Source organism: Salmo salar, chromosome ssa11, assembly GCF_905237065.1.
Source record: "Salmo salar chromosome ssa11, Ssal_v3.1, whole genome shotgun sequence".
Lineage (NCBI taxonomy): Eukaryota > Metazoa > Chordata > Actinopteri > Salmoniformes > Salmonidae > Salmo > Salmo salar.
The window spans coordinates 9,705,344-9,728,924 of record NC_059452.1 but is presented as its reverse complement, the minus strand read 5'-3'; the positions used below and the strand labels follow the sequence as shown (position 1 = coordinate 9,728,924).

The window sequence follows — 23,581 nt, the reverse complement described above, 5'->3', positions numbered from 1 at the left end:
GTGATAGAAACCTAAATGTTTATGTAATTTAGGGACCACGGTACAGTATTGTGCACAGGACGGCTTGGAAATGCACATTTTTACAAGATACAAAGATTGTTGCTATCAGAAATAGCACACACAATTTCTTTGCTATATTTTTATTTCATAAACACATAATTTCATCTGAGTAGGAAACAGAATGTCCTCTTTCCCCCTTGTTGTCCGCCTATATATCAACTACATGTCAGTGTGGTAACTCACTCTTTGTATTAGAAAGCGGGGAAGGGGATTTGTCCCAATATCATTTACCGTGCAGTTTTATGTAATCCTCATACAGTCCTTGGCTTAATCTCTGTATAAAGGTCAGAGAATGGGCTTTAGTTTTTGCATCCTCATGGTTAGGTGTTGCTCTCCTGTGTGCATCTTAATATATTTGTTTGTTTTGCACATATAAAAGAGCCTACCATGCCTGATATGACATTAATGTATTTAGATTTATCAATTCAATCTGCACATTTGCTCTGTTTTATGGAGAAGTGTTTTTAATGTATTTATTGTTACCGTGAGCTTTGTCCAGTGATGGGATATTTGATTCAGGACTCAAGACTGGGGTGCCATGGCAAAGAGCAGACAATTCTAAAGACTAGAAATCCCTGGCTGTCTGTTTCACACTCATTGTCCCTCTCATTTCCATGGCAACGTCGATTCACAAGGCTGAACAGTCTAACCTAGTTAACTCTTCTTCATCCAGCACGAACCACCCAGGGGGCGGGGGGGGCAGGGGGCTAGTGCCCCTGTGACAACAATTTTGGACCCCCTTGTGGCCCCCCTAAATGTGGAGTATGAAATCATTTTTACATAACTGTAACAGTCGTTGTACGTAGTGGATCAAGGCGCAGCGGGTTGAGTGCTCATAGTGACTTTTACTGAACACAAACAAAACAAGACAAGAACACGATCGATCGAACCAACGAACATGATTGCAGGCTAAACACACAGCTATGCAAACAACAACTTCCCACAAAGGGACAGGTGAAAACAGGCTACCTAAGTATGACTCCCAATCAAAAACAACGATGTACAGCTGTTCCTGATTGAGAGCCATACCAGGCTAACAAAGAAATACACAACATAGACAGAACATAGAAATACGAAATAAAGAACATAACCCAAAAACCCCGGAATACTCTAACCAAACACCCCTCTACATAAACACATATACTAACAAACCCCGAACCACATAAAATAAATACCCCCCTGCCACGTCCTGACCAAACTACAATAACAAATAACCCCTTTACTGGTCAGAACGTGACAATAACACATTTTTGCTATCGTTCTTTTTTTACATCCGTTATTAGACAGTGGCAAGGCGGAACACTAATGATTATGAACATGGTCTTTTGCCTGCTAATGCCTGCAATGCAGTGAAGAAAACAATATGACAACAATAACGTCTAATGTAACTGGCCCCTCTAACAGTACAACTGGCCCCAGCTTGGCCCCCCCAGTTGAAATGGTCTAGAACCGCCACTGGGACCACCTGAGCACACTTCTCACCACAGTACTATTCAATGATTCTTTGTCAGAATAAAAATACTCTCTAGATCGAATATGCACTGCATGAAACATCTAGTATGAATGGAAGTTGTGGAGTGCATTCTTAGGACTGGACTAACAGCTACACATTGAATAAATATGCCATCTTCACTCCAGCTCCCAATATATTACAAACCGGGGTAAGAGAAACATAGCAGTAGGGATTATTCCACTATCTTCACATGCTGATGAGTTTCTACACAAACACCTTTCTCATATAGCTAAAACCGAATGTTTTGTCCAAATCAATTAAAATTGCGTTTCATCTGCTCCATTACATTTCCCATATTTCCAAGGAAAACGTTCACTAAATCGACTGTCACTAGTCATTTACATGCACCAAATGCTTTGCACATACCGTATACTTCATTTTTGTGTTTATTTGTCAAACATCCAACAGTCTGTTATTTCAGTCAGGGCTCTGTACAAAGGTGTGGCTCCCTCCTATTGACTTTGGGCGGTGGAGCAACTGTTCTATCCAAACTGCAATGTAAATTGCAAATTGTAAATTGTATGAATTTGCATGCCTGATTACATTTCAATATGTTTGGAGAGTTACATTGTCTATGGCAGGTACATGATACTTTATATACATGCATAATGCAACAGAACAGAATGCAAAGCATGTTGTATACATGTTATAACATACACTTTGACAGGAACATGCGTGACATTGATGTAATGTTTTCCACATACATACATACATACATACATACATACATACATACATACATACATACATACATACATACATACATACATACATACATACATACATACATACATACATACATACATACATACATACATACATACATACATACATACATACATACATACATACATACCTAACATGATATCGGCTTTAGTTCACTGTGACAATAGAATACGGGTGGTGCTCCCAGATGCCAACCATTAGCCAGTGTATTGGTCTGACACCAAAAGATCACACCGCGAATTTAGAACAATTCCATTTTAACATCCTCCTATCCTACATAAGATCCTTCGCTGGAGTAATCAACCACAGCCTAATGCCCCATTAACTGACCATACTGAAAAAACTCCCGGATCCATATAGCTGTGCTCTGTGCCGCATGGATTGTTCTACATTTGTTGCTACTGGAATAAAGTTAGACTGTTCCTGTCCGCATTCAACTGTCCCCTTTTGATAAACTAAAACAAGTAGCCTTACTAAAACAACTTGGCTACGTGTAAGTCATATTTTTGACTGCCTGCTTTGGAAAAAAGGCTGCATTTCCAACAATCATTCAGGCGTATTTCACCTTGTGGTTGTGATGGTCTGACTCACTGGGTAACGCCAGGTCACAGGTCACCAGGTCACATAACAACAGCTCAGGAGAGGTCAGACATTGATTGCCCCAGTTCCACTGTAACCGTTGTCATAACCATCATTGCTGTACTAATCATTCAAATAGTTCTAAATTGCAGTGGGACCAACAACTAATTAGGCCTACAGCAAACTAGGCTACAACAAAGCTCAAGTACAATAGTCTACCTCTAACAAAATGCCCAAAACAACCCAATCAACTGCAAATGTTCTCATAGCACTGTTTTGGTGTAGTTTTCCTTCATTTGTGTAGGACAGCTTCTTGTTTCCTAAGGAATTGCATTAACCAGTTCAAACAGTTTTACAGCCCTTTTTAAGGACGATTTTATAAAGGGCTTAATGTAGGCTATACTGTGTGTAGCATACCTTGGTTGACTAACATAAGGTTACACAGGTTAATCATCACGCGGGCCTTTTCAGAGTATTGTTTGGGTTAGGCCACCACAGTAATGTAGTCTTCTTAAGAATAAAGCAATAGGTCAATTGTGAACAATACAATGCATCAATATGGTAACATACACTATTGAAGAAGAGTAGCCTATAGACCTAATTGCATGTTTGGTTCACTGGAACATGTAAAGTAGGTTAAAACAATTCCGGTTTTACCTCCAATCTTTCATTTGATTGAAAGTATTTTCATTTTCTCACACAGTTTACAGAGATACCGCCTGACGCCAGTGAATGCAAACGCCAAGGGAGAGACCAGTGTGCTGTGAACAACATAAGCATGGGCAACAATAGTGGAATTGGCGGTGTGCCTTCTAAATCCCCCATTGAAACTGATGCAAACTGATACAAATATTTGAATCATGCCACAATTGTACTACATAATACTAAACAAGGTTGGAATGTTGCTATATCAATTCAATAAAAGACAATAATAAGTTATTTTGACACAAAAAAAGTACAAATCTGTTGAAATCGTACTGTATAGACTCCAGAATATCCTGGTTGCTAAAATTCACCTAATATCAGTTTATGTAACAAAACAAGCATAGAAATCCCAGAGCTGACAAGGTAAAAACCTGTCGTTCTGCCCCTGAACAAGGCAGCTAACCCAATGTTCCTAGGCCGTCATTGAAAATAAGAACTTGTTCTTAATGTTCTTAACTAACTTGCCTAGTTAAATAAAGGTAAAATAAAAAAATAAAGTAGAAAATGTAGAGAAGTCAGTGCTAGTAAGGGGGAGAATTCAAGTGCAGTGTTTGAAGCTGGTGCACAAAACTGAAAGTAAAAGATGTCAAACCAAAATGTGAAATAGAGCACATAGAACAGATCTACAGCTTCTTAGACTTGAATTTCAATGAGAATGGCAGATCTATAACTAACATTTCTATGTGAATGTGGTCGGGGCCTTATGAAAAAAAGATTGCAGTCAGAGTGCAGTATAACTGCAGTATGCTGCAAAAACTCTGTCCAAAATAACACCTTTTTTTTTACTGCAGTAATTGTGCAGTGTAACTGGAGTTACAGTGCAGTATAACTGCTGTTCAACAGCAGTACACTGCAGTTATTCTGCAAGTACAGTACTGCGAGTCGACTGCAGTTACTGCACTTTCAAAATTGCTATCTTTTTTTGCAAAGGGTCGCTCAAAAAGTAACATATTGCAGCTTTAAATGGGGTATCAGCCTACTCAGTGACACTCACAGAACACAGGTAGCGTCATAGCTCTTATTGCACGACTTTAACTTGAGGAAATCACCTTCCCAGTCAGTCTACTGTCTATACATCCACGTTGCGATTTCAAATAGTGCGATTTTTTTGGTCTTTTGTAGAATTTATAAAACAAACACTCCAACTTTGTTTAGCATTATTTTCTACAAGTGTGTCATGATTCCACTATTTTCATCCCTTTGCATGAGTTTCAATCGGGGACATGTATTTTTCAAGGTTAACCGCCGATTCCACTACTGTCGTTCACGCTAATATTATTCGCGGCCCCACGTGTGGTTACGCGCAGAGATCAGAGAGAGAGAGGAGAGACTGGGGCGAGCCGCACAGCTGGAAAACCGGTTTCTACTTGTTATCACAACCACAAAGTCATAATTGGCTATATCGTAACAATTGATAATATAACAAAAAAGAGAAACAAAAAGCTTTTTGTTCTTTATGTAAGGTTAGGCATACGCATAGCAGCGTGGTTAAGGTTAGGTTTAACGCCACATTTGAAGAAGATAAAGTGTAGAAATGGGCGGGGTTTATTACTTTGTGGCTGTGGTAACGACCCCGTTAAACCTACGGCCACAGGATTTCCGTCTTCTCGTGAATACTGGCGACTAGAACCAGGTATATATTCTGCTTGACAAAGTCACTACCTGGAAGCATATTTGTCACATTACAAGACGAGTCGTAGTTTTGCTTTGGACTTCCAGTGTTGGAAACAAGCTACTTTATTTTAGGTTGCCGCACTCCACAGTTGATCCACAGCACGGAATCGATGGCTGAGGCACCGGATACCGGGGACCGTGTAACCCCTATCGTCCATAGCTCTACGGCGATACTGGTGCCACCAACCTTAGAAGAACTGGCTGAGGAGGAGGACGTTTTCTTGCCCGAAATGGTATCACCTTGTCCAGTCTTCAAGACGGGAGAAGTAAAAGGAAAAGTGTCAACTCGGCTGGAAGGTGCGGGGGCAGCGGAGCAGTTGGAGAACGACTTCTTACACCTCACTATTAGGAAGCAGGTTTCATACAGGTAGTACATTTTGAATTTATCCGCACTTCCTATCTCAGTCTCGCACGATATTTCATATAACTACTTCAGTTGGCTGCCAAATGTCTGAAGTCGTCTAAAATGTGCAACTTGAAAAAGTCAAAATCACCTGCAGCCATAACTATCTCACCTGGTCGTTACTGTAGCTTATTTGTGGGCAAGACAACATGTGTTCATATGAGCTGACACCCCATTTCGATATGGTTTTCTTCATCTAATAGATAGGCCTACATTAAAGTTATCATTATAGCAATAGCAATATCACATCTGTCATCAAGGCCAACCTAATGTTCGGATATCATTCTTACTTAGAGCACCTGCTTATGTCCTTTGGAGTATAGTAAATACATGCTCATTCATGTCAGCAATGGGGGACGTCCAGAAAACAACGTACTTCTGTGTCCTCCTCAGTCATAACATTTCATTTTAATTGAAGCGTTATTTAACTAGGCAAGTCAGTTAAGAACAAATTCTTATTTACAATGACGCCAAACCCGGACGACGCTGGGCCAATTGTGCGCCGTCCTATGGGACTCCCCATCACGGCCGGTTGTGATACAGCATAGACCTCACTCCGTTCATTTATGATCTTTTGGATTAAATATTATCTATCCTTCCTAATCTCCGACTTTTAGGAGTGCAAATCTAGCTTCTTATTGGAATCCGGGCTATTTCAAATGGTTTGTAGTATTGTATATTTGGCTGGCTGCCCTCAGGCTATTGTTGGTTTCCTGACCCTGTTTGTTGCAACTCAGTGTGCTGTGCAAGTAAATGACATGACAGAGCGAGCAATTTGCCTGTTAACAGTCTTCTGTCAGGAGGATGTGATGCACAGAATGACCTTTGACCATGACCCCTTACATGACCCTTGGATAAGTTTTATTAAGCATTCACACAGACATTACTACCACACTCTGTTACATTTGAGTCATTTAACAGATGCTCTTTTCCAGAGTTAGTGTATTTCTAGTTAGTGCATTCATCTTTAAAATGGCTAGGTTGGCCAATCACTTATATCAGTCATAGTAAGTACATTTTCCCTCAATAAAGTAGCTATCAGCAAAGTCAGTGGTAGTAAGGAGGGGGGGAAGTCAAGTGCGAGTGTTACTTCACTGGAAAAAAAGGATTTGGCTACAGTACAGGATTTGGTGTACAGGAGGATTTTGACTGATATACAGCATAACTGTATAATCTGTCATTGTTTAACATCCACCAGACCACTTCATTCAAAATATTTGGTTTCCAATGACAGCGGTAGTGCAGTTTTTCCTCCATAATCCCAACTGTTTCTAGCTTGATTGTAGAGGATGGCGCAATTGTCTGTGCCCCCGACTGACTCATTTTATGTAAGGATTTGAGGGACTATTTTTCTGTGCGGGCTGTGTAGAATGATGTGACTCTAGTCACTGGGTGTTGGGTATTGAGAGCCTGCCACTGCCAGCGGATGCTGTGATGCGTTCGTGGCTCTTATGTAACAGGATGAGAAGCAGCAGCAGCAGCAAGGGATCAGGAGGTTTTTTGCATTGTAAATTAGAGGCACTTACTCTGCTTAGTGAGCAGAATGCTGGGCTGGCTGCATCCACTGGCTGACTGGCTGGTCCATAGAGGCCTGATGATGCTGGATGGTTAAGGCTGGCCTGGCAGTGAGTGAGGCTGAGGCCATGTCAGTTTGGCTACATAAACACAGATTACCCATGGCTTTCCTCGGTGTCTGTGACTAACAGCGTCAACACAGTGACTCCAACAACAAGGCCTGGGGTAGTGGTCTCATGTGCGATTCAGATGTTATTAAAGACCAAACAGCACCTGCAGCAGGGGGTAGGGAACGGTGGGGGTTTTGACACCTCCACTCCCGGTAGTAAATTATAAGCACTAGAGAATTCTCAATTAAATTCCAGGGCTTTATTGGCATGAGAAACATATGTTAACATTGTCAAAGCAAGTGAAGTAGATAATAAACAAAAGTGAAATAAACAATAAAAATGAACAGTAAACATTATACTCACGGAAGTTCTAAAATAATAAAGACATTTAAAATGTTGTATGTATGTATGTATGTATGTATGTATGTATGTATGTATGTATGTATGTATGTATGTATGTATGTATGTATGTATGTATGTATGTACAGTGGGGGGAAAAAAGTATTTGATCCCCTGCTGATTTTGTACGTTTGCCCACTTACAAAGAAATTATTACATCTATCATTTTAATAGTAGGTTTATTTGAACAGTGAGAGACAGAATAACAACAAAATAATCAGAAAAACGTATGTCAAAAATGTTATAAAATGATTTACATTTTAATGAGGGAAATAAGTATTTAACCCCTCTGCAAAACATGACTTAGTACTTGGTGGCAAAACCCTTGTTGGCAATCACAGAGGTCAGATGTTTCTTGTAGTTGGTCACCAGGTTTGCACACATCTCAGGAGGGATTTTGTCCCACTCCTCTTTGCAGATCTTCTCCAAGTCATTAAGGTTTCGATGCTGACGTTTGGCAACTCGAACCTTCAGCTCCCTCCACAGATTTTCTATGGGATTAAGGTCTGGAGACTGGCTAGGCCACTCCAGGACCTTAATGTGCTTCTTCTTGAGCCACTCCTTTGTTGCCTTGGCCATGTGTTTTGGGTCATTGTAATGCTGGAATACCCATCCACGACCCATTTTCAATGCCCTGGCTGAGGGAAGGAGGTTCTCACCCAAGATTTGACGGTACATGGCCCCGTCCATCGTTCCTTTGATGCGGTGAAGTTGTCCTGTCCCCTTAGTAGAAAAACGTTTCTACCTCCATGTTTGACGGTGGGGATGGTGTTCTTGGGGTCATAGGCAGCATTCCGCCTCCTCCAAACACGGCAAGTTGAGTTGATGTCAAAGAGCTCCATTTTGGTCTCATCTGACCACAGCACTTCCACCAGTTGTCCTCCGAGTCATTCAGATGTTCATTGGCAAACTTCAGACGGACATGTATATGTATTCTTGAGCAGGGGGACATTGCGGGCGCTGCAGGATTTCAGTCCTTCACGGCGTAGTGTGTTACCAATTGTTTTCTTGGTGACTATGGTCCCAGCTGCCTTGATCATTGACAAGATCCTCCCGTGTAGTTCTGGGCTGATTCCTCACCGTTCTCATGATCATTGCAACTCCACGAGGTGAGATCTTGCATGGAGCCCCAGGCCGAGGGATATTGACAGTTCTTTTGTGTTTCTTCCATTTGCGAATAATCGCACCAAATATTGTCACCTTCTCACCAAGCTGCTTGGCGATGGTCTTGTAGCCCATTCCAGCCTTGTGTAGGTCTACAATCTTGTCCTTGACATCCTTGGAGAGCTCTTTGATCTTGGCCATGGTGGAGAGTTTGGAATCTGATTGATTGATTGCTTCTGTGGATAGGTGTCTTTTTTTACAGGTAACAAGCTGCGGTTAGGAGCACTCCCTTTAAGAGTGTGCTCCTAATCTCAGCTCCTTACCTGTGTAAAAGACACCTGGGAGCCAGGAATCTTTCTGATTGAGAGGGGGTGAAATACTTATTTCCCTCATTAAAATGCAAATCAATTTATAACATTTCTGACATGTGTTTTTCTGGATGTTTTTGTTGTTATTCTGTCTCTCACTGTTCAAATAAACCTACCATTAAAATTATAGACTGATCATTTCTTTATCAGTGGGCAAACGTACAAAATCAGCAGGGGATCAAATACTTTTACATACATACATACATACATACATACATACATACATACATACATACATACATACATACATACATACATACATACATACATACATACATACATACATACATACATACATACATACATACATACATACATACATACATACATACACACAGTGTTGTAACGATGTGAAAGTACGAAAGGGAAAATAAATAAACATAAATATGGGTTGTATTTACAATGGTGTTTGTTCTTCACAGGTTGCCCTTTCCTTAAGGCAACAGGTCACAAACCTTGCTGCTGTGATGGCACACTGTGGCATTTCACCCAGTAGATATGGGAGTTTATCAAAATTGGGGTTGTTTTTGAATTCTTTGTGGATCTGTGTAATCTGAGGGAAATATGTGTCTCTAATATTGTCATACATTTGGCAGGAGGTTACGAAGTGCAGCTCAGTTTCCACCTCATTTTGTGGGCAGTGTGCACATATACTGTCTTCTCTTGAGAGCCAGGTCTACCTATGGCGGCCTTTCTCAATAGCAAGGCTATGCTCACTGAGTCTGTACATAGTCAAAGCTTTCCTTAAGTCTGGGTCAGTCACAGTGGTCAGGTACTCTGCCACTGTGTACTCTCTTTTTAGGGCCAAGTAGCATTCTAGTTTGCTCAGTTTTTTTATTAATTACTTGACACAGTTACTTTCTCACGGGAGCTCACTGTATTGATCAACCTAAGGTGAATGATTTGTCACTAGGTCTGTCCTATTGTTATACTATGTAACTAAAGGAAACACTTTTAATGCTGTCCAGATGGTGTTTCAGATTGTGTTTCTATTTATAGCAGGGATTGGAACCGGTTCAGGGAACAGAACTGAAAATCGGAACAGAACCGTTCTTTTTAAAAGCATGGGAACCGGTTAATAACGTTATTTTAGGTTCCTGGCATTTTTTCCCCCCAGTCCCACATAAAAACATAACAAAGCGCCTATGCAAAACCCTCACTCTGTCACTCGGAAACATATTCTAGTGTCTGCCTGCCAGCTGAAAGTCTTTGCCAGTGCGTGTGTAGGCTATATACCTGCCCCTCCCCCTCCGAAGCATAGGCTACTGTAGTTTACTGACCTTACAAGTATGATTCAGAAATTAGGGAGAGAGATTTTCAGAGGAGAATGGATGAACTTTTTTTTAAATGCTAGTTAAGGATACTGTAGTTGGCACGTTTCACATTTAGATTTATTAACTACAAAAAGGGAAGACGTGTTTTATTTGAATTCTGGTGCCGCTCTGCACACACAAGCTTGTTAGCAAGCTAGCTCAAGTCTAACGTTAAGCCAACTTTCTGAAGTTCAAAGACATTAAAGTTCCTTCATGGAAGCCGTGCCTCCGTACGTATAATTCTGTGGGCCTAATTCAGATAACGCATGTCATAACAACAAGATGCCCAGCGCTTCAAGCCAAGCCTCCTCCACCCACCCTCGCTCTCTACAACCTGCCAAATTTCAGCTACACTTGTCTGTGCAATGCATGTAATCAACTGTATAGCTTGCCCGCTCCATAGCAAGCTGCTCTATCCGCACGGAATTTCATGTCGAGCCAAGGGTAAAGAAAAAGAGATTTCAGAGGTTTAGAAAGGAACAAACGATTTTTTGGGGGGGTTCGAACCGATTCAGAACTTTATTTTGCTGGTCGGAACAGTGGAACGGGGGGGGGGGGGAATGGTTGGAAAACAATCTGTTCCAACCCCTGATTCATAGTAACAGTCCTGATCATTTGGACCGCCAAGCATTCCGCTGTCTGAATGCTAAATTGTCCTTGTTTGTTATTTGGGGTAGGCTCAAGGACACGATTTAATCTCAATGGGATTAACCTGGTAAGTAAATGGTGCCATGCAGTGTAAGTAAGGGTAAAGGCTGACTGAGAGGTTACAAATTGATCCCTTCAATTTGAAACTAAATTGAGGGAACCTGTGGCATACTATATTGTCTGTTGGACGAGAGCTTTGGTGATCTCTTACTGTATATGCAAATAAACTGTACGGATTGTTTGGATTTTTTTGGTGGAGAAATGGGAGCAACAGATTAATAAGGTCGAAATTTTTAATTCCATTTCATCACAGAATGTTGTTTCTGGTGTTCGGGATAAGGTTGAGCTTATCCTGAGCTTTAGATCAGATCACCAACACATCAAGCCTGTTCCACTAGTTTGTCGTAAATGGGTCGTAACTCTACATCCAACGTAAAATGTGCTTTACGCCATACCAAAACATTATACCTGTTGCACCACCTGGGCGTTAGCCCTTCTATGAGCTACGCCTGGGATTATCTTCTTTCATGATATGCACAGACAATAATAGTAATCTATAGTTTCAAAAGGATGTGAGTCTCATGCTCATACAGTTGAAATCGGAAGTTTACATACACTTAGTTGACTGTCCCTTTTAAACAGCTTGGAAAATTCCATACAATTATGTCTTGGCTTTAGAAGCTTCTAATAGGCTAATTGACATCATTTGAGTCAATTGGAGGTGTACCTGTGGATGTATTTTAAGGCCAACCTTCAAACTCAGTGCCTCTTTGCGTGACATCATGGGAAAATCAAAAGAAATCAGCCAAGACCTCAGAAAAACAATTGTAGAACTCCACATATCTGGTTCATCCTTGGGAGCACTTTCCAAACGCCTGAAAGTACCACATTCATCTGTACAGACAATAGTACGCAAGTATAAACACCATGGGACCACGCAGCCATCATACCGCTAAGGAAGGAGACGCATTCTGTCTCCTAGAGATGAACCTACTTTGGTGCGAAAAGTGCAAATCAATCCCAGAATAACTGCAAAGGACCTTGTGAAGATGCTGGAGGAAACCGGTACAAAAGTATCTATAGCTACAGTAAAATGAGTCCTATATTGACATAACCTGAAAGAAGGCTCAGCAAGGAAAAAGCCACTGCTCCAAAACTGCCATTAAAAAAAAGCCAGACTACGGTACAAAGATCGTACTCTTTGGAGAAATGTCCTCTGGTCTGAGGAAACAAAAATAGAACTGTTTGTCCATAATGACCATTGTTATGTTTGGAGGAAAAAGGGGGAGGCTTGCAAGCCAAAGAACACCATCCCAACCGTGAAGCATGGGGGTGGCAACATCATGTTCTGGGGGTGCTTTGCTGCAGGAGGGACTGGTGCACTTCACAAAATAGATGGCATCATGAGGAGAGGAAAAATATGTGGATCAATTGAAGCAACATCTCAAGACATCAATCAGGAAGTTAAAACTTGGTGGCAAATGGGTCTTCCAAATGGACAATGACCCCAAGCATACTTCCAAAGTTGTGGCAAAATGGCTTAAGGACAACAAAGTAAAGGTATTGGAGTGGCCATCACAAAGCCCTGACCTCAACCCTACAGAAAATCTGTGGGCAGAACTGAAAAAGTTTGTGTGAGCAAGGAGGCCTACAAACCTGACTCAGTTACACCAGCTCTGTCAGGAGGAACGGGCCAAAATTCACCCAACCTATTGTTGGAAGCTTGTGGAAGGCTACCAAAAACGTTTTACCCAAATTAAACAATTTAAAGGCAATGCTACCAAATACTAATTGAGTGTATGCAAACTTCTGACCCACTGATGAAATAAATAAAAGCTGAAATAAATCATTCTCTCTAATATTATTCTGACATTTCACATTCTTAAAATAAAGTGGTGATCCTAACTGACCTAAGACAGGGAATTTTTTACGATGATTAAATGTCAGGAATTGTGAAAAACTGAGTTTAAATGTATTTGGCTAAGGTGTATGTAAACTTCCGACTTCAACTGTATATCACAACATCCGCTGGCTTTTCGAGTTAAAGATTATATAACCAAATATACAGATGGAGATTTAGTGAAACAAAATAACATTAATTCATTATCAGAAGTCCCTTGACTTCTGATAATCAATGTGATTTTGTTTCACTTGAATCCTAGTCGGGCTATAGCCTCGGCTACTACGCGAGCAAAGAGCAAAATAACCACCTTTTATGCTAGGCTAGCATAGGCTACATATAACATGCTAGCAAAATGTTCTGATAACGCTGTTAGACGAGCAAACTAGACAAAAGATTATCATCATGAACACTCAACTCAATTTGGCTAACATTTTCCCAGCCTAATTGTAGCCAAATATCCAAATGGAAATTCTGTCAAAACAAAAATCTGACATTGATTGATTTATCAAGATGTCCCCATGCTTGTCTCAAAGCAGAGCGATAATGCTGTCCCAATCATAACGGTGCTGAAATGATAGTTGATTACACCCGGATATTGCTTTACATTTAATTTTTAAATTTTTTATGGTTGGATGAATTTGGGAGTTTCAATAAGAAGCGATATGATAAATGCCTTCAATGACATTAGTCTACTTTATTCCAATATTTTCATAAATCAGTGATATTCATTCCCACAATAATTATTGATAGATCCATCCAGTTGTGGTTAAGAAAACGTACATGCATAGTGGCGGGCTTTGCGAAGTGATGGGGCATCCCTCGCAAAGTTTAGAACTGCCACGAGGATGGTAAACAGCCTAGTAATGGGCACTGCGTAGCAACCATTATAATGAACCATCAAAGCTCCATGAACCCGCATTGCTTACGCCGGACTTAGCTACGACTAGTCTTATTTTTGGTTGGTGCAACAGGTGTGAATTCTCATCCCGAAGTCGGACGTAGCTACGCCCGACCTAACATTTCAGACCGACTTTTTTTTTTACACCCAACTGGTGCAAACGGCCCTGCAGATGATTCAGTGATGAAAACCGATGAGATTGTTTAATCGCAGAGACCTATGATATATTGTATTCTGTGGAGACAGTGTTGACCTATGTAGATGATGAGTCCAATACCAGACCAGATCCATCCTTACTGAAATGAACCAGAACCAGCTGTGCCTCCCTCTGTAAAGCCAGCACGACGATGTGCACTACCCGGCCTATTGAAATACATAATGACATTAAAGCCACCAGGCCTCTCCTGAAATATGGATAATACCCTTTGTACTCGTTTCCTGAGTCTTTTGCATGTTATAAAGATGAAGGTAATTGTCATCCTGTTATTGACATTGGGTCACTCGGTGTTGATGCAAAATCAAATTTAACAGGCTGTATTTACACTGAATAAACAGACAAGGCTAATTTCAGCTCATGTTAGGTCCTCTGTCTCTGTGCCATGGGTTGTACGCCTATAAGGCAGGTCATTATGGCTCTATTGACACTGATTAAGGTTGTTTGTGGTTTGATTGAGGGAGATGCAGGACTACAGCCCCTCCTAATGAAGGGAACTAACTGTCTCGTCTGGACTCAACATCGACCAATGACACTAATGGATGCTGCCCGTAAACCCTCCTCTCCAGAGTTATTTGTAAATACCCGCATTTACCAAGTTTCTTGTGATTATTGCGCTGCACTCAATTACTAACAGGGTACATTTCCATTTAAACAACAAATCCTGACTTTAAAAAAAAATAACTGTAGAGAAATACATGTGTATTTTGTGTGTGTCAAAATAGGTGTGGGCTAGACAGAGGTACATACACTACCGGTCAAAAGGTTGGGGTCACTTATAAATGTCCTTGTTTTTGAAAGAAAAGCACCTTTTTTTGGGGTCCATTTTAAAATAACATCAAATTGATCAGAAATACAGTGTAGATATTGTTGTAAATTACTGTTGTAGCTGGAACCGGCTGATTAAAAAGAAGGGAGAATATCTACATAGGCGTACAGATGCCCATTATCAGCAACTATCACTCCTGTGTTCCAATGTTGTGTTAGCTAATCCAAGTTTTTCATTTTAAATGGCTAATTCATCATTAGAAAGCCCTTTTGCAATTATGTTAGCACAGCTGGAAACTGGTGTTCTGATTTAAAGAAGCAATACAACTGTCCTTCTTTAGACTAATTGAGTATCTGGAGCCTCAGCATTTGTGGGTTCAATTACAGGCTCAAAATGGCTAGAAACAAAGACCTTTCTTCTGAAACTCGTCAGTCTATTTTTGAGAAATGAAGGCTGCCAAGAAACTGAAGATCTCGTACAATGCTGTGTACTACTCCCTTCACAGAACAGCTCAAACTGGCTCTAACCAGAATAGAAAGAGGAGTGGGAGGCCCCGGTGCACAACTGAGCAAGAGGACGAGTACATTAGTGTCTAGTTTGAGAAACAGATGCCTCACAAGTCCTCAACTGGCAGCTTCATTAAATAGTACCTGCAAAACACCAGTCTCAACGTCAACAGTGAAGAGGCAACACTGGAATGCTGGCCTTTCTTTATTTCTGATCAGTTTGATGTTATTTTAATGGACAACATTTTTTTGCTTTTCTTAAAAGAAAACAAGGATATTTCGAAGTGACCCCAAATTTTTTAGCGGTAGTGTATGTGACAGGTTTTTGATCTCTGACCATGACTCTCTCACAACTCAATGCCCAAAACTGAAAGGTTCTGGTGGCCTATTTTACTCTGCCAGGGCTCTGAATCGTCTGAATCTACAAAGACTGCCCTGTCTATGGGAGTCATTTATTATTTCTCACAGTCAAGTAATCTGGTTTTCCAGGAAGTGTCCGCAGCCATAAAGGACCAGTTAATACTGTATTTTCCTCTCTACAGCGGCTAAACAGGTCATTGTGTCTGTTCAAACTCAAAATCAATACCTGCTCTATGGCAGTGTTTCCCAACCCTGGTCCTTGAGCACCCCCGTCAGTACACAGTTTCATTGTAGCCCTCGACAAACACCTCATTCAACTCATTGCGGGCTTGATGATTAGTTGACGAGTTGAATCAGGTGTGCTTGTCCAGGGTTACAATAACAAATGTGTACTGTTGGGGGTACTCGAGGACTAGGGTTGGGAAACACTGCTCTATGGAAACAAAAGTTATTAGAGAACATTGGGGAACAGCTGGTATGAAACTCTGAACCTCATCATGAATGACTCAACTCAGGTCAGAGCTCTGTTTGCTGTGGACTAGATTTTTTTATTTTTTATTTCACCTTTATTTAACCAGGTAGGCAAGTTGAGAACAAGTTCTCGTTTACGATTGCGACCTGGCCAAGATAAACGAAAGCAGTTCGACACATACAACAACACAGAGTTACACATGGCGTAAAACAAACATACAGTCAATAATACAGTAGAAAAATAAGTCTATATACAATGTGAGCAAATGAGGTGAGATAAGGGAGGTAAAGGCAAAAAAAGCCATGGTGGCAAAGTAAATACAATATAGCAAGTAAAACACTGGAATGGTAGATTTGCAGTGGAAGAAAGTGCAAAATAGAAATAATGGGGTGCAAAAGAGCAAAATAAATAAATAAATAAATAAATACAGTAGGGGAAGAGGTAGTTGTTTGGGCTAAATTATAGATGGGCTATGTACAGGTGCAGTGATCTGTGAGCTGCTCTAACAGCTGGTGCTTAAAGCTAGTGAAGGAGATGTTTCCAGTTTCAGAGATTTTTGTAGTTCGTTCCAGTCATTGGCAGCAGAGAACTGGAAGGAGAGACGGCCAAAGGAGGAATTGGCTTTGGGGGTGACCAGAGAGATATACCTGCTGGAGCGCGTGCTACAGGTGGGTGCTGCTATGGTGACCAGTGAGCTGAGATAAGGGGGGACTTTACCTAGCAGGGTCTTGTAGATGACCTGGAGCCAGTGGGTTTGGCGACGAGTATGTGGTGAGGGCCAGCCAATGAGAGCGTACAGGTCGCAGTGGTGATTAGTATATGGAGCTTTGGTGACAAAACGGATGGCACTGTGATAGACTGCATCCAGTTTATTGAGTAGGGTATTGGAGGCTATTTTGTAAATGACATCGCCGAAGTTGAGGATCGGTAGGATGGTCCGTTTTTTACGAGGGTATGTTTGGCAGCATGAGTGAAGGATGCTTTGTTGCGAAATAGGAAGCCAATTCTAGATTTAACTTTGGATTGGTCGGTAGGTTGGCATGTGAGAGTATTCAGGCCAGCTGCTCCCAGACTTTACTTCATGAATAATATTTCAAATCAAGCTTTTATTATGTGTGTTTTTAAAATGCCGGGCGGTTAATTTAGTATGTTTTTGTTTTAAAGTCAAGGAGAGCAATGATATGTGAAAATGAACACTCCACACAATTTGTTTAGATCTTCCACTTCTTTAGCAATCCTACCGGGATCTGGTGAATCCAATATCCCTTCTATCGGAATACCTCTTCCCATTGTCCAGTTACAAATAAAATACTGCGGTTTCAAATGAAATAAAGAACCATTGGGAAACGGCAGCACTCCAAAATGTTTTTAAAGCGGACAAAACTATGTCGCCTCATTTCACCTTTTTATAACAATTTTGGCTGGGCAAGGTAATGCGTTTCTGCAGTTATGCCTTCATCAGATGCATAATGGATGCTCTGAAGGCATAACTTCCGGAAAACGCGTTAGCCTGGCCAAAAATGAAATGAGGTAATGTCTTTAAAAAATATATTTTTTAATTTTTTACATTTCAGTGCAGCTGTTATTCAACTTGGGATTTAATTTGAAGCCATTGTCACATATGGCAGACCACCCAGCTAATAAAGCGATAGCGCACCTGTTACCCACTCAAATACTGTAGCTCTCTGCAACAGCTGAGAAGGGGCACTCTTCTCTCTCCACTGTTGTTGATAATTATGTTTCCTCTCCCATCTTAGGAGGAAACGTAATTACCTTCACCAAGGAATTAAATTGGGAGGAAATAATTAGTTATCTTTTCTTTGAAGGATAGGCTACACAAACACACCTACACTCCCACGTGCACCCACAGAAACACACCCAGATACAGACATGCACACAGATGCAGACATGCACACAGAAACACACACAGATACAGACATGCACACAGAAACAAACAAACAAACAAATGACAGCTGACGATGAAAGGATGTCCGTTTGTCATGGCGAGCCTAAGAAATCAATGCACCATACAATCAAATCAAATTGTTTTTCATATGCGCCGAATACAACCGGTGCAGACTTTATCGTAATCTTCCTACGTACGAGCCCTTTCCCAACAATGCAGAGTAAAAAAAGTAAGAAACATTTGCTAAATTAAAAAAGGAAATAGTAACATCATAAAATAACAATAATGAGGCTATATACAACTAGTATCAGTATCGAGTCAATCTGCAGGGGTACGAGGTAGAGGTAATATGTACATGTAGGTAGGGTTAAAAGTGACTAGGAAATCAGGATGGATAATAAATAGAGTAGCAGAAGTGCATGTGAAGAGCTTGAAAGTGTGTCTGTTTTGGAATTTTTGAGGTGAGAATTTGACAGGGTGCAAATAACGACGAGCAGAGGAAGCGAGTGAGCAACTCAATTTGGACTCACTGACTGGCCTCTTTCTTTTCCTATGTTTAAAATATGAGATCTGCCTGGGGAGTGGAGTACCTCTCTGTACCACTCCAGCTAGCTACGTTAAGAAGAGAAATGGAGACTGAGAAATATTGAGGCAAATGAAGACTAGATTTATATGGATCACCAAAGTAGGCTTTACCAGCACTACCAATGGGCTTCAGATTGCTATAAGGTTCACCAGAAAATACTGGTTGTGGGCGTTTTTGTTAATTGAGACAAACTGGTTTGCCAATGTTGCCTTCCACTTCCCTCTCGCTGCCTCTGCACGTTTCCATAGCTCCGAAGAGAGCGTCTGTTTTTTGGAGTGCTGCTCTCTCCAACGCTTTACTGTTGGAACAAAAAGGTGACGGTTTATTTGTAATGTAAATAATGTGTGGGGGAAGTGGAGCGCTTCTCCATGGGGAATCAACATTAGAGAGAGAGACTGACTGACTCTCTCTCTGAGAGACTGACTAACTGACTCTGTCTCTCTCTCTCTGAGAGAGAGAGAGACTGACTGACTTTCTCTCTCTGAGAGACTGACTGGCTCTCTCTCTGACTGACTTCTCTGATCATATTAAATGTTGTTATTGATGTTACCTGGCAACTGATAATTGATATGACCTTTGACTGTTGGCTCACCTCTGGCTGAAATTCTACTCTGAATGTAGATCTAGTCTAGCAACATTCAGTGCAGTACATGGCATCTAGTGCAACAGTTAGACCTATAGAATGTCAGTGAGTGACAGGAGAGCCCATCTGGTTTGCACTGCTGTCAGTGAACCATGGCAGATCGATGAGTCATTCTTCCAGGTTTCTTTATAATAGAGATGTACATGTAGTGTCAGACCGCCCTGGCATTTGGGAAAACGTTTACTTTTAATATCACACCTAATGGTGTCAAATCACATTTTATTTGTCACATGTGCCGACTACAACAAGTGTAGACCTTACCGTGAAATGCTTACTTACAAGATCAATGAAATAGTAACACAAGAAATGTACTTAACAATAATAAGTCTATATACAGGGGGTGCCGAGTCAATGTGCGGGGGTACAGGTTAGTCGAGGCCCCTGTCCTAAAGATACCTACTGGTCTGCTGTATAAGAACACGTCGGTTTATACTGTATGACCACCCTATCCCATGCTGCCTGAAATGAAACCAGGAGGGATGATGATGGAGAGTGAGAGAGAGAGCGCGTGGGCACACTCTCCAAACCCCACTGCTGAGTGGGCTTCAGTTTCGACGGCACGACTCTCATTTGGATATAGGTGAGTGGCGAGAGGGGGGAAAAAGCCTAGCTGCTGAAGGGAACCCACACACACACACAACGCCCATTCTTGGCAGAGGTCCAGGCTTACCACGAGGGGATGTTTCTGTATTGTCAGTACAGTGAGTACACTGTACTGAGAAATAAACACAGAACAGCTGACTTCAGTGAAACAGCCATAGCGTCTCTCTCTCTCTCTCTGTCTGTCTGTCTGTCTGTCTGTCTGTCTGTCTGTCTGTCTGTCTGTCTGTCTGTCTGTCTGTCTGTCTGTCTGTCTGTCTGTCTGTCTGTCTGTCTGTCTGTCTGTCTGTCTGTCTGTCTGTCTGTCTGTCTGTCTGTCTGTCTGTCTGTGCGTGCTCTCAGGATTAGACTACAGTGAATTAATGAAGCATTGTCCTAGCAAGTTTACCGTGTTTTCTGGGCTGTCCATCTCAGTTCTGTTCTAACGGCAGATGAATGACAAGACGGCTGCTGTAACTGTACTGAAGCGCTGTCTTCGGGTGTTATTGACTGTGTTCAGCACATTGCGTTGACAGTAGACAGTTTGGACAAGTCTTAGTCGTTGTAAGAACCCCAAGGAATATGTGGGAATGTAGCTGCATTATCTACCACCTCCGATCTTTATAGAATACCGGTTGTGTAGGTTTGGCTGGTTGAGAGTGGTTGAGGAAATCTAAAAGACTCGAAACATGAAGCGTTGACCTAAGTTTGAGACACGGTTTCATTCTTCTGAACATAAATCAGTCATCATTTCATTCCCCCTCTACAAAGGGGGAATGTCCCGAATCATTTTTATAAATTCTTTCTCTTTTAAAACATTTTTTTATAGTGTTTTTCTGCGGGAATAGGAAGCTCCGGGTTGTTCTAGGTAAATGACCTTTCTGCAGTATGTGAAGCGTTGACATAATGCACCCAGGTAGGAAGCAGCTGTGGTTCAGCTCCTCGTTAGAAACCCTCAGGGATATTCTGCTGTGTTACTCTGGCTCGGCAGAATTCTCCACTGCTATAGTTTGACCCTCCTAAGTGTAGTCTCGCGTCGTGCATTACATATCCCCGTTTCTTATTCTGCGTGACGTTCTTTCAGCTGCCTTACAGTATACTTACACATCACTTGTATGGTACCTCTTTTTTTTATTTCAGACTTGCGCCTGTGGCGTTCAGTAAAGTGTAGTGTGTCTCTCTGGTCCTCTCTGTTACTGAAGAGGTTGTCACGTAACAGTAAGTGTTGGACTCAGTGGGAGGTTTTGATGTGCCGCTGGGTCAGATCGCCGGCCTTTCGACCCAGCTTGCAGCACCCCAGGACGCTAAGAGTCCTGATGAGACCGAGTCTGTCAGATGCTTTTACCTGTCAGCCCATCTGAGAGACGGAAGTCTGCCTCGGACAAAGTGGATGGCTTATTCGTGAGCACGGAGATGAGGGTGTGACAGGAAGATCATTGAAAAGGAAAAGGCGCAGCGCTCGCTCACCCTTTTTAAAAACAAACTTTTATTTAAGCAGATATTAAAAGCGTGACGTTTCGGCTTTCATCAATGGTGACAGAAAGAGACCACTTTCTAATAGATGTGTGTTAGACCAAAATAATAACGGAGGCTACACACAGCCATGTTTTTAGGGCTATGTCTTCTTTTCTTCCATGAACTATGGGAAATTGCTAGTCTTATAGGTGATGGTCTGATGAGCAGATTTGTTCTGCTTCAGCAGGTCATGGTAACTTGGCAGCAACTGGAATGTAATGAGCTAGGCCTATTGAAAGACTCTGGTATGGCAGAGTAGGTTATTTCTTGCTGATTGGAATAGTACAAGGGAGCTCGGAATGTTCTAATATGGAACATTGATTAGCAGCAGGACCTTATTCAATGAAATATGGGACATTTATTACACGCTGTTTGCCTTATACAAGATCCTCTTGGTCCATGGGTGGAGATGATGTACAATGCCCTCTAGTGGATATAGTTTGAAAGACATGAAATGTCCTGAAGTGGCCCTGAAGTGTTAATTTGTTGAGTGACAACAGTCACCTGTGCTTTTAAGCCAGATATATGCACAGTGCATTTAAAAGGAGTAGGTTATAAGTACTTCAAGGCCTTTTATCTCTCTCCTTTTAAAAAAAAATCCAGACTAAATGAGTCTGTGTATAAATGCACAGGGCCATCAATGAGAGAGGGAGGGAGACATGGAGTGGGGTAGAAAGGGGAGGGAGAGATTCTCTTTCATCAGGAGAACATAAGGACTGAGAGCGGAACCCTTTGGTCGGTTGAAATTGGCTAACAATTCAGATGAAAGTCTAGGGCAAAACGCACATGTATCATGTCTAGCTAAGAGAGACTGAGAACAGAGAAACGGAGAGCCATCCTGCGGGACATGCATCACACCACCTTCCCTCGCCACCTACTCTCATCTTTGATCGTGTGTGTGTGTGTGTGTGTGTGTGTGTGTGTGTGTGTGTGTGTGTGTGTGTGTGTGTGTGTGTGTGTGTGTGTGTGTGTGTGTGTGTGTGTGTATGTACTAATTAAGTAATTTAGCAATGTTGGTGGATTTTCTTTCACCCGTAATTCACTTCATCAAAGGGATTCATGCCTTGCCGGTGTTAAAATCAGCCTGGTGGTGGTGGTGAGTTTGAACTTCGCGTCCCACGCGCTGCCGCATCAACCCAAAGAGAAGTTGGCTCCACTGTACTAAAAGCAGAACCATACAGCCACTCACCTAAAACAGAACACCGTCTCATTTTGAGAGGTTTGATAAACCGGCAAAAGTGGCACATGGCAGAATGTCAGTTCACAGATGGCGAGCCTGATGTGACTCTGAGGTCAGTGACTCAACAAATAATCGCTCAATTTCCAAACCGCTCTTGCAGCAGGGCGTGAACGCACAGCACGCTACAGTCAGAGAGGGAGCCAGATAGCTCACACTGGTTGTTCTTCTCGCAGCAGTGATCTGAGTGGCACTTGGCTCAATGCAGCTATCTCTCTGTGGTCTATGAGATTGCTAACCCATCTCGTGGTTCCTCACTTTAGCCTCTTTCAAACTCAGTCAGCATTTCTCAAGGAGCCGGCCTTGCCGCCCTAAGCTTCACACACTTAAACAGCTGAAGTAGCATAAGGTCTTTGTAACGCATATTCATGAAACTTTTCTGATGGCAACGTCTGACGGTAGAAAGCTTCGAGGATAAGGGATTATGGCAGTTGCTATGCCGTGGACACTACACATTACGAAGAGCTATTGTGTTCCATGCTGACATATGAGACTGAACAAAAAATATAAACGCAACATGTAAAGTGTTGATCCAATGTTTCATGAGCTGAAATATAAGATCCCAGAAATGTTCCATACCCATAAAAAATCTTATTTCTCTCAAATGTTGCACACACATTTGTTTACTCCCCTGGTAGTGAGCATTCCTACTTTGCCAAGATCCACCGGACTGGTGTGGCATATCAATAAGCTGATTAAACAGCATGATCATTACACAGGTGCACCTTGTGCTGGGAACAATAAATGGCCACTCTACAATGCCACAGATGTTTTGAGGGAATATCTGCAGGAATATCCACCAAAGCTGTTGCCAGACCAATGTCGTTTTGCAGAATTTGGCAGTATGTCCAACCAGCCTCACATCCACAGACCACG

The 23,581-nt window shown here is 41.7% G+C and overlaps 1 protein-coding gene across 2 annotated transcripts in view; it reads left to right on the top strand.

The window, feature by feature from the left end:
- The first annotated feature begins 5,146 nt into the window (after positions 1-5,146).
- The window catches only part of dgkza (diacylglycerol kinase, zeta a), a 139,750-nt gene continuing 121,315 nt past the window's right edge, over positions 5,147-23,581 (top strand). For both annotated transcript variants that reach the window (XM_014126422.2, XM_045689028.1), the window contains exon 1: positions 5,147-5,624. In XM_014126422.2, the coding sequence (XP_013981897.2) occupies positions 5,368-5,624 (257 nt within the window). In that variant the 5' untranslated portion in view covers positions 5,147-5,367. The remainder of the gene's footprint in view (positions 5,625-23,581) is intronic.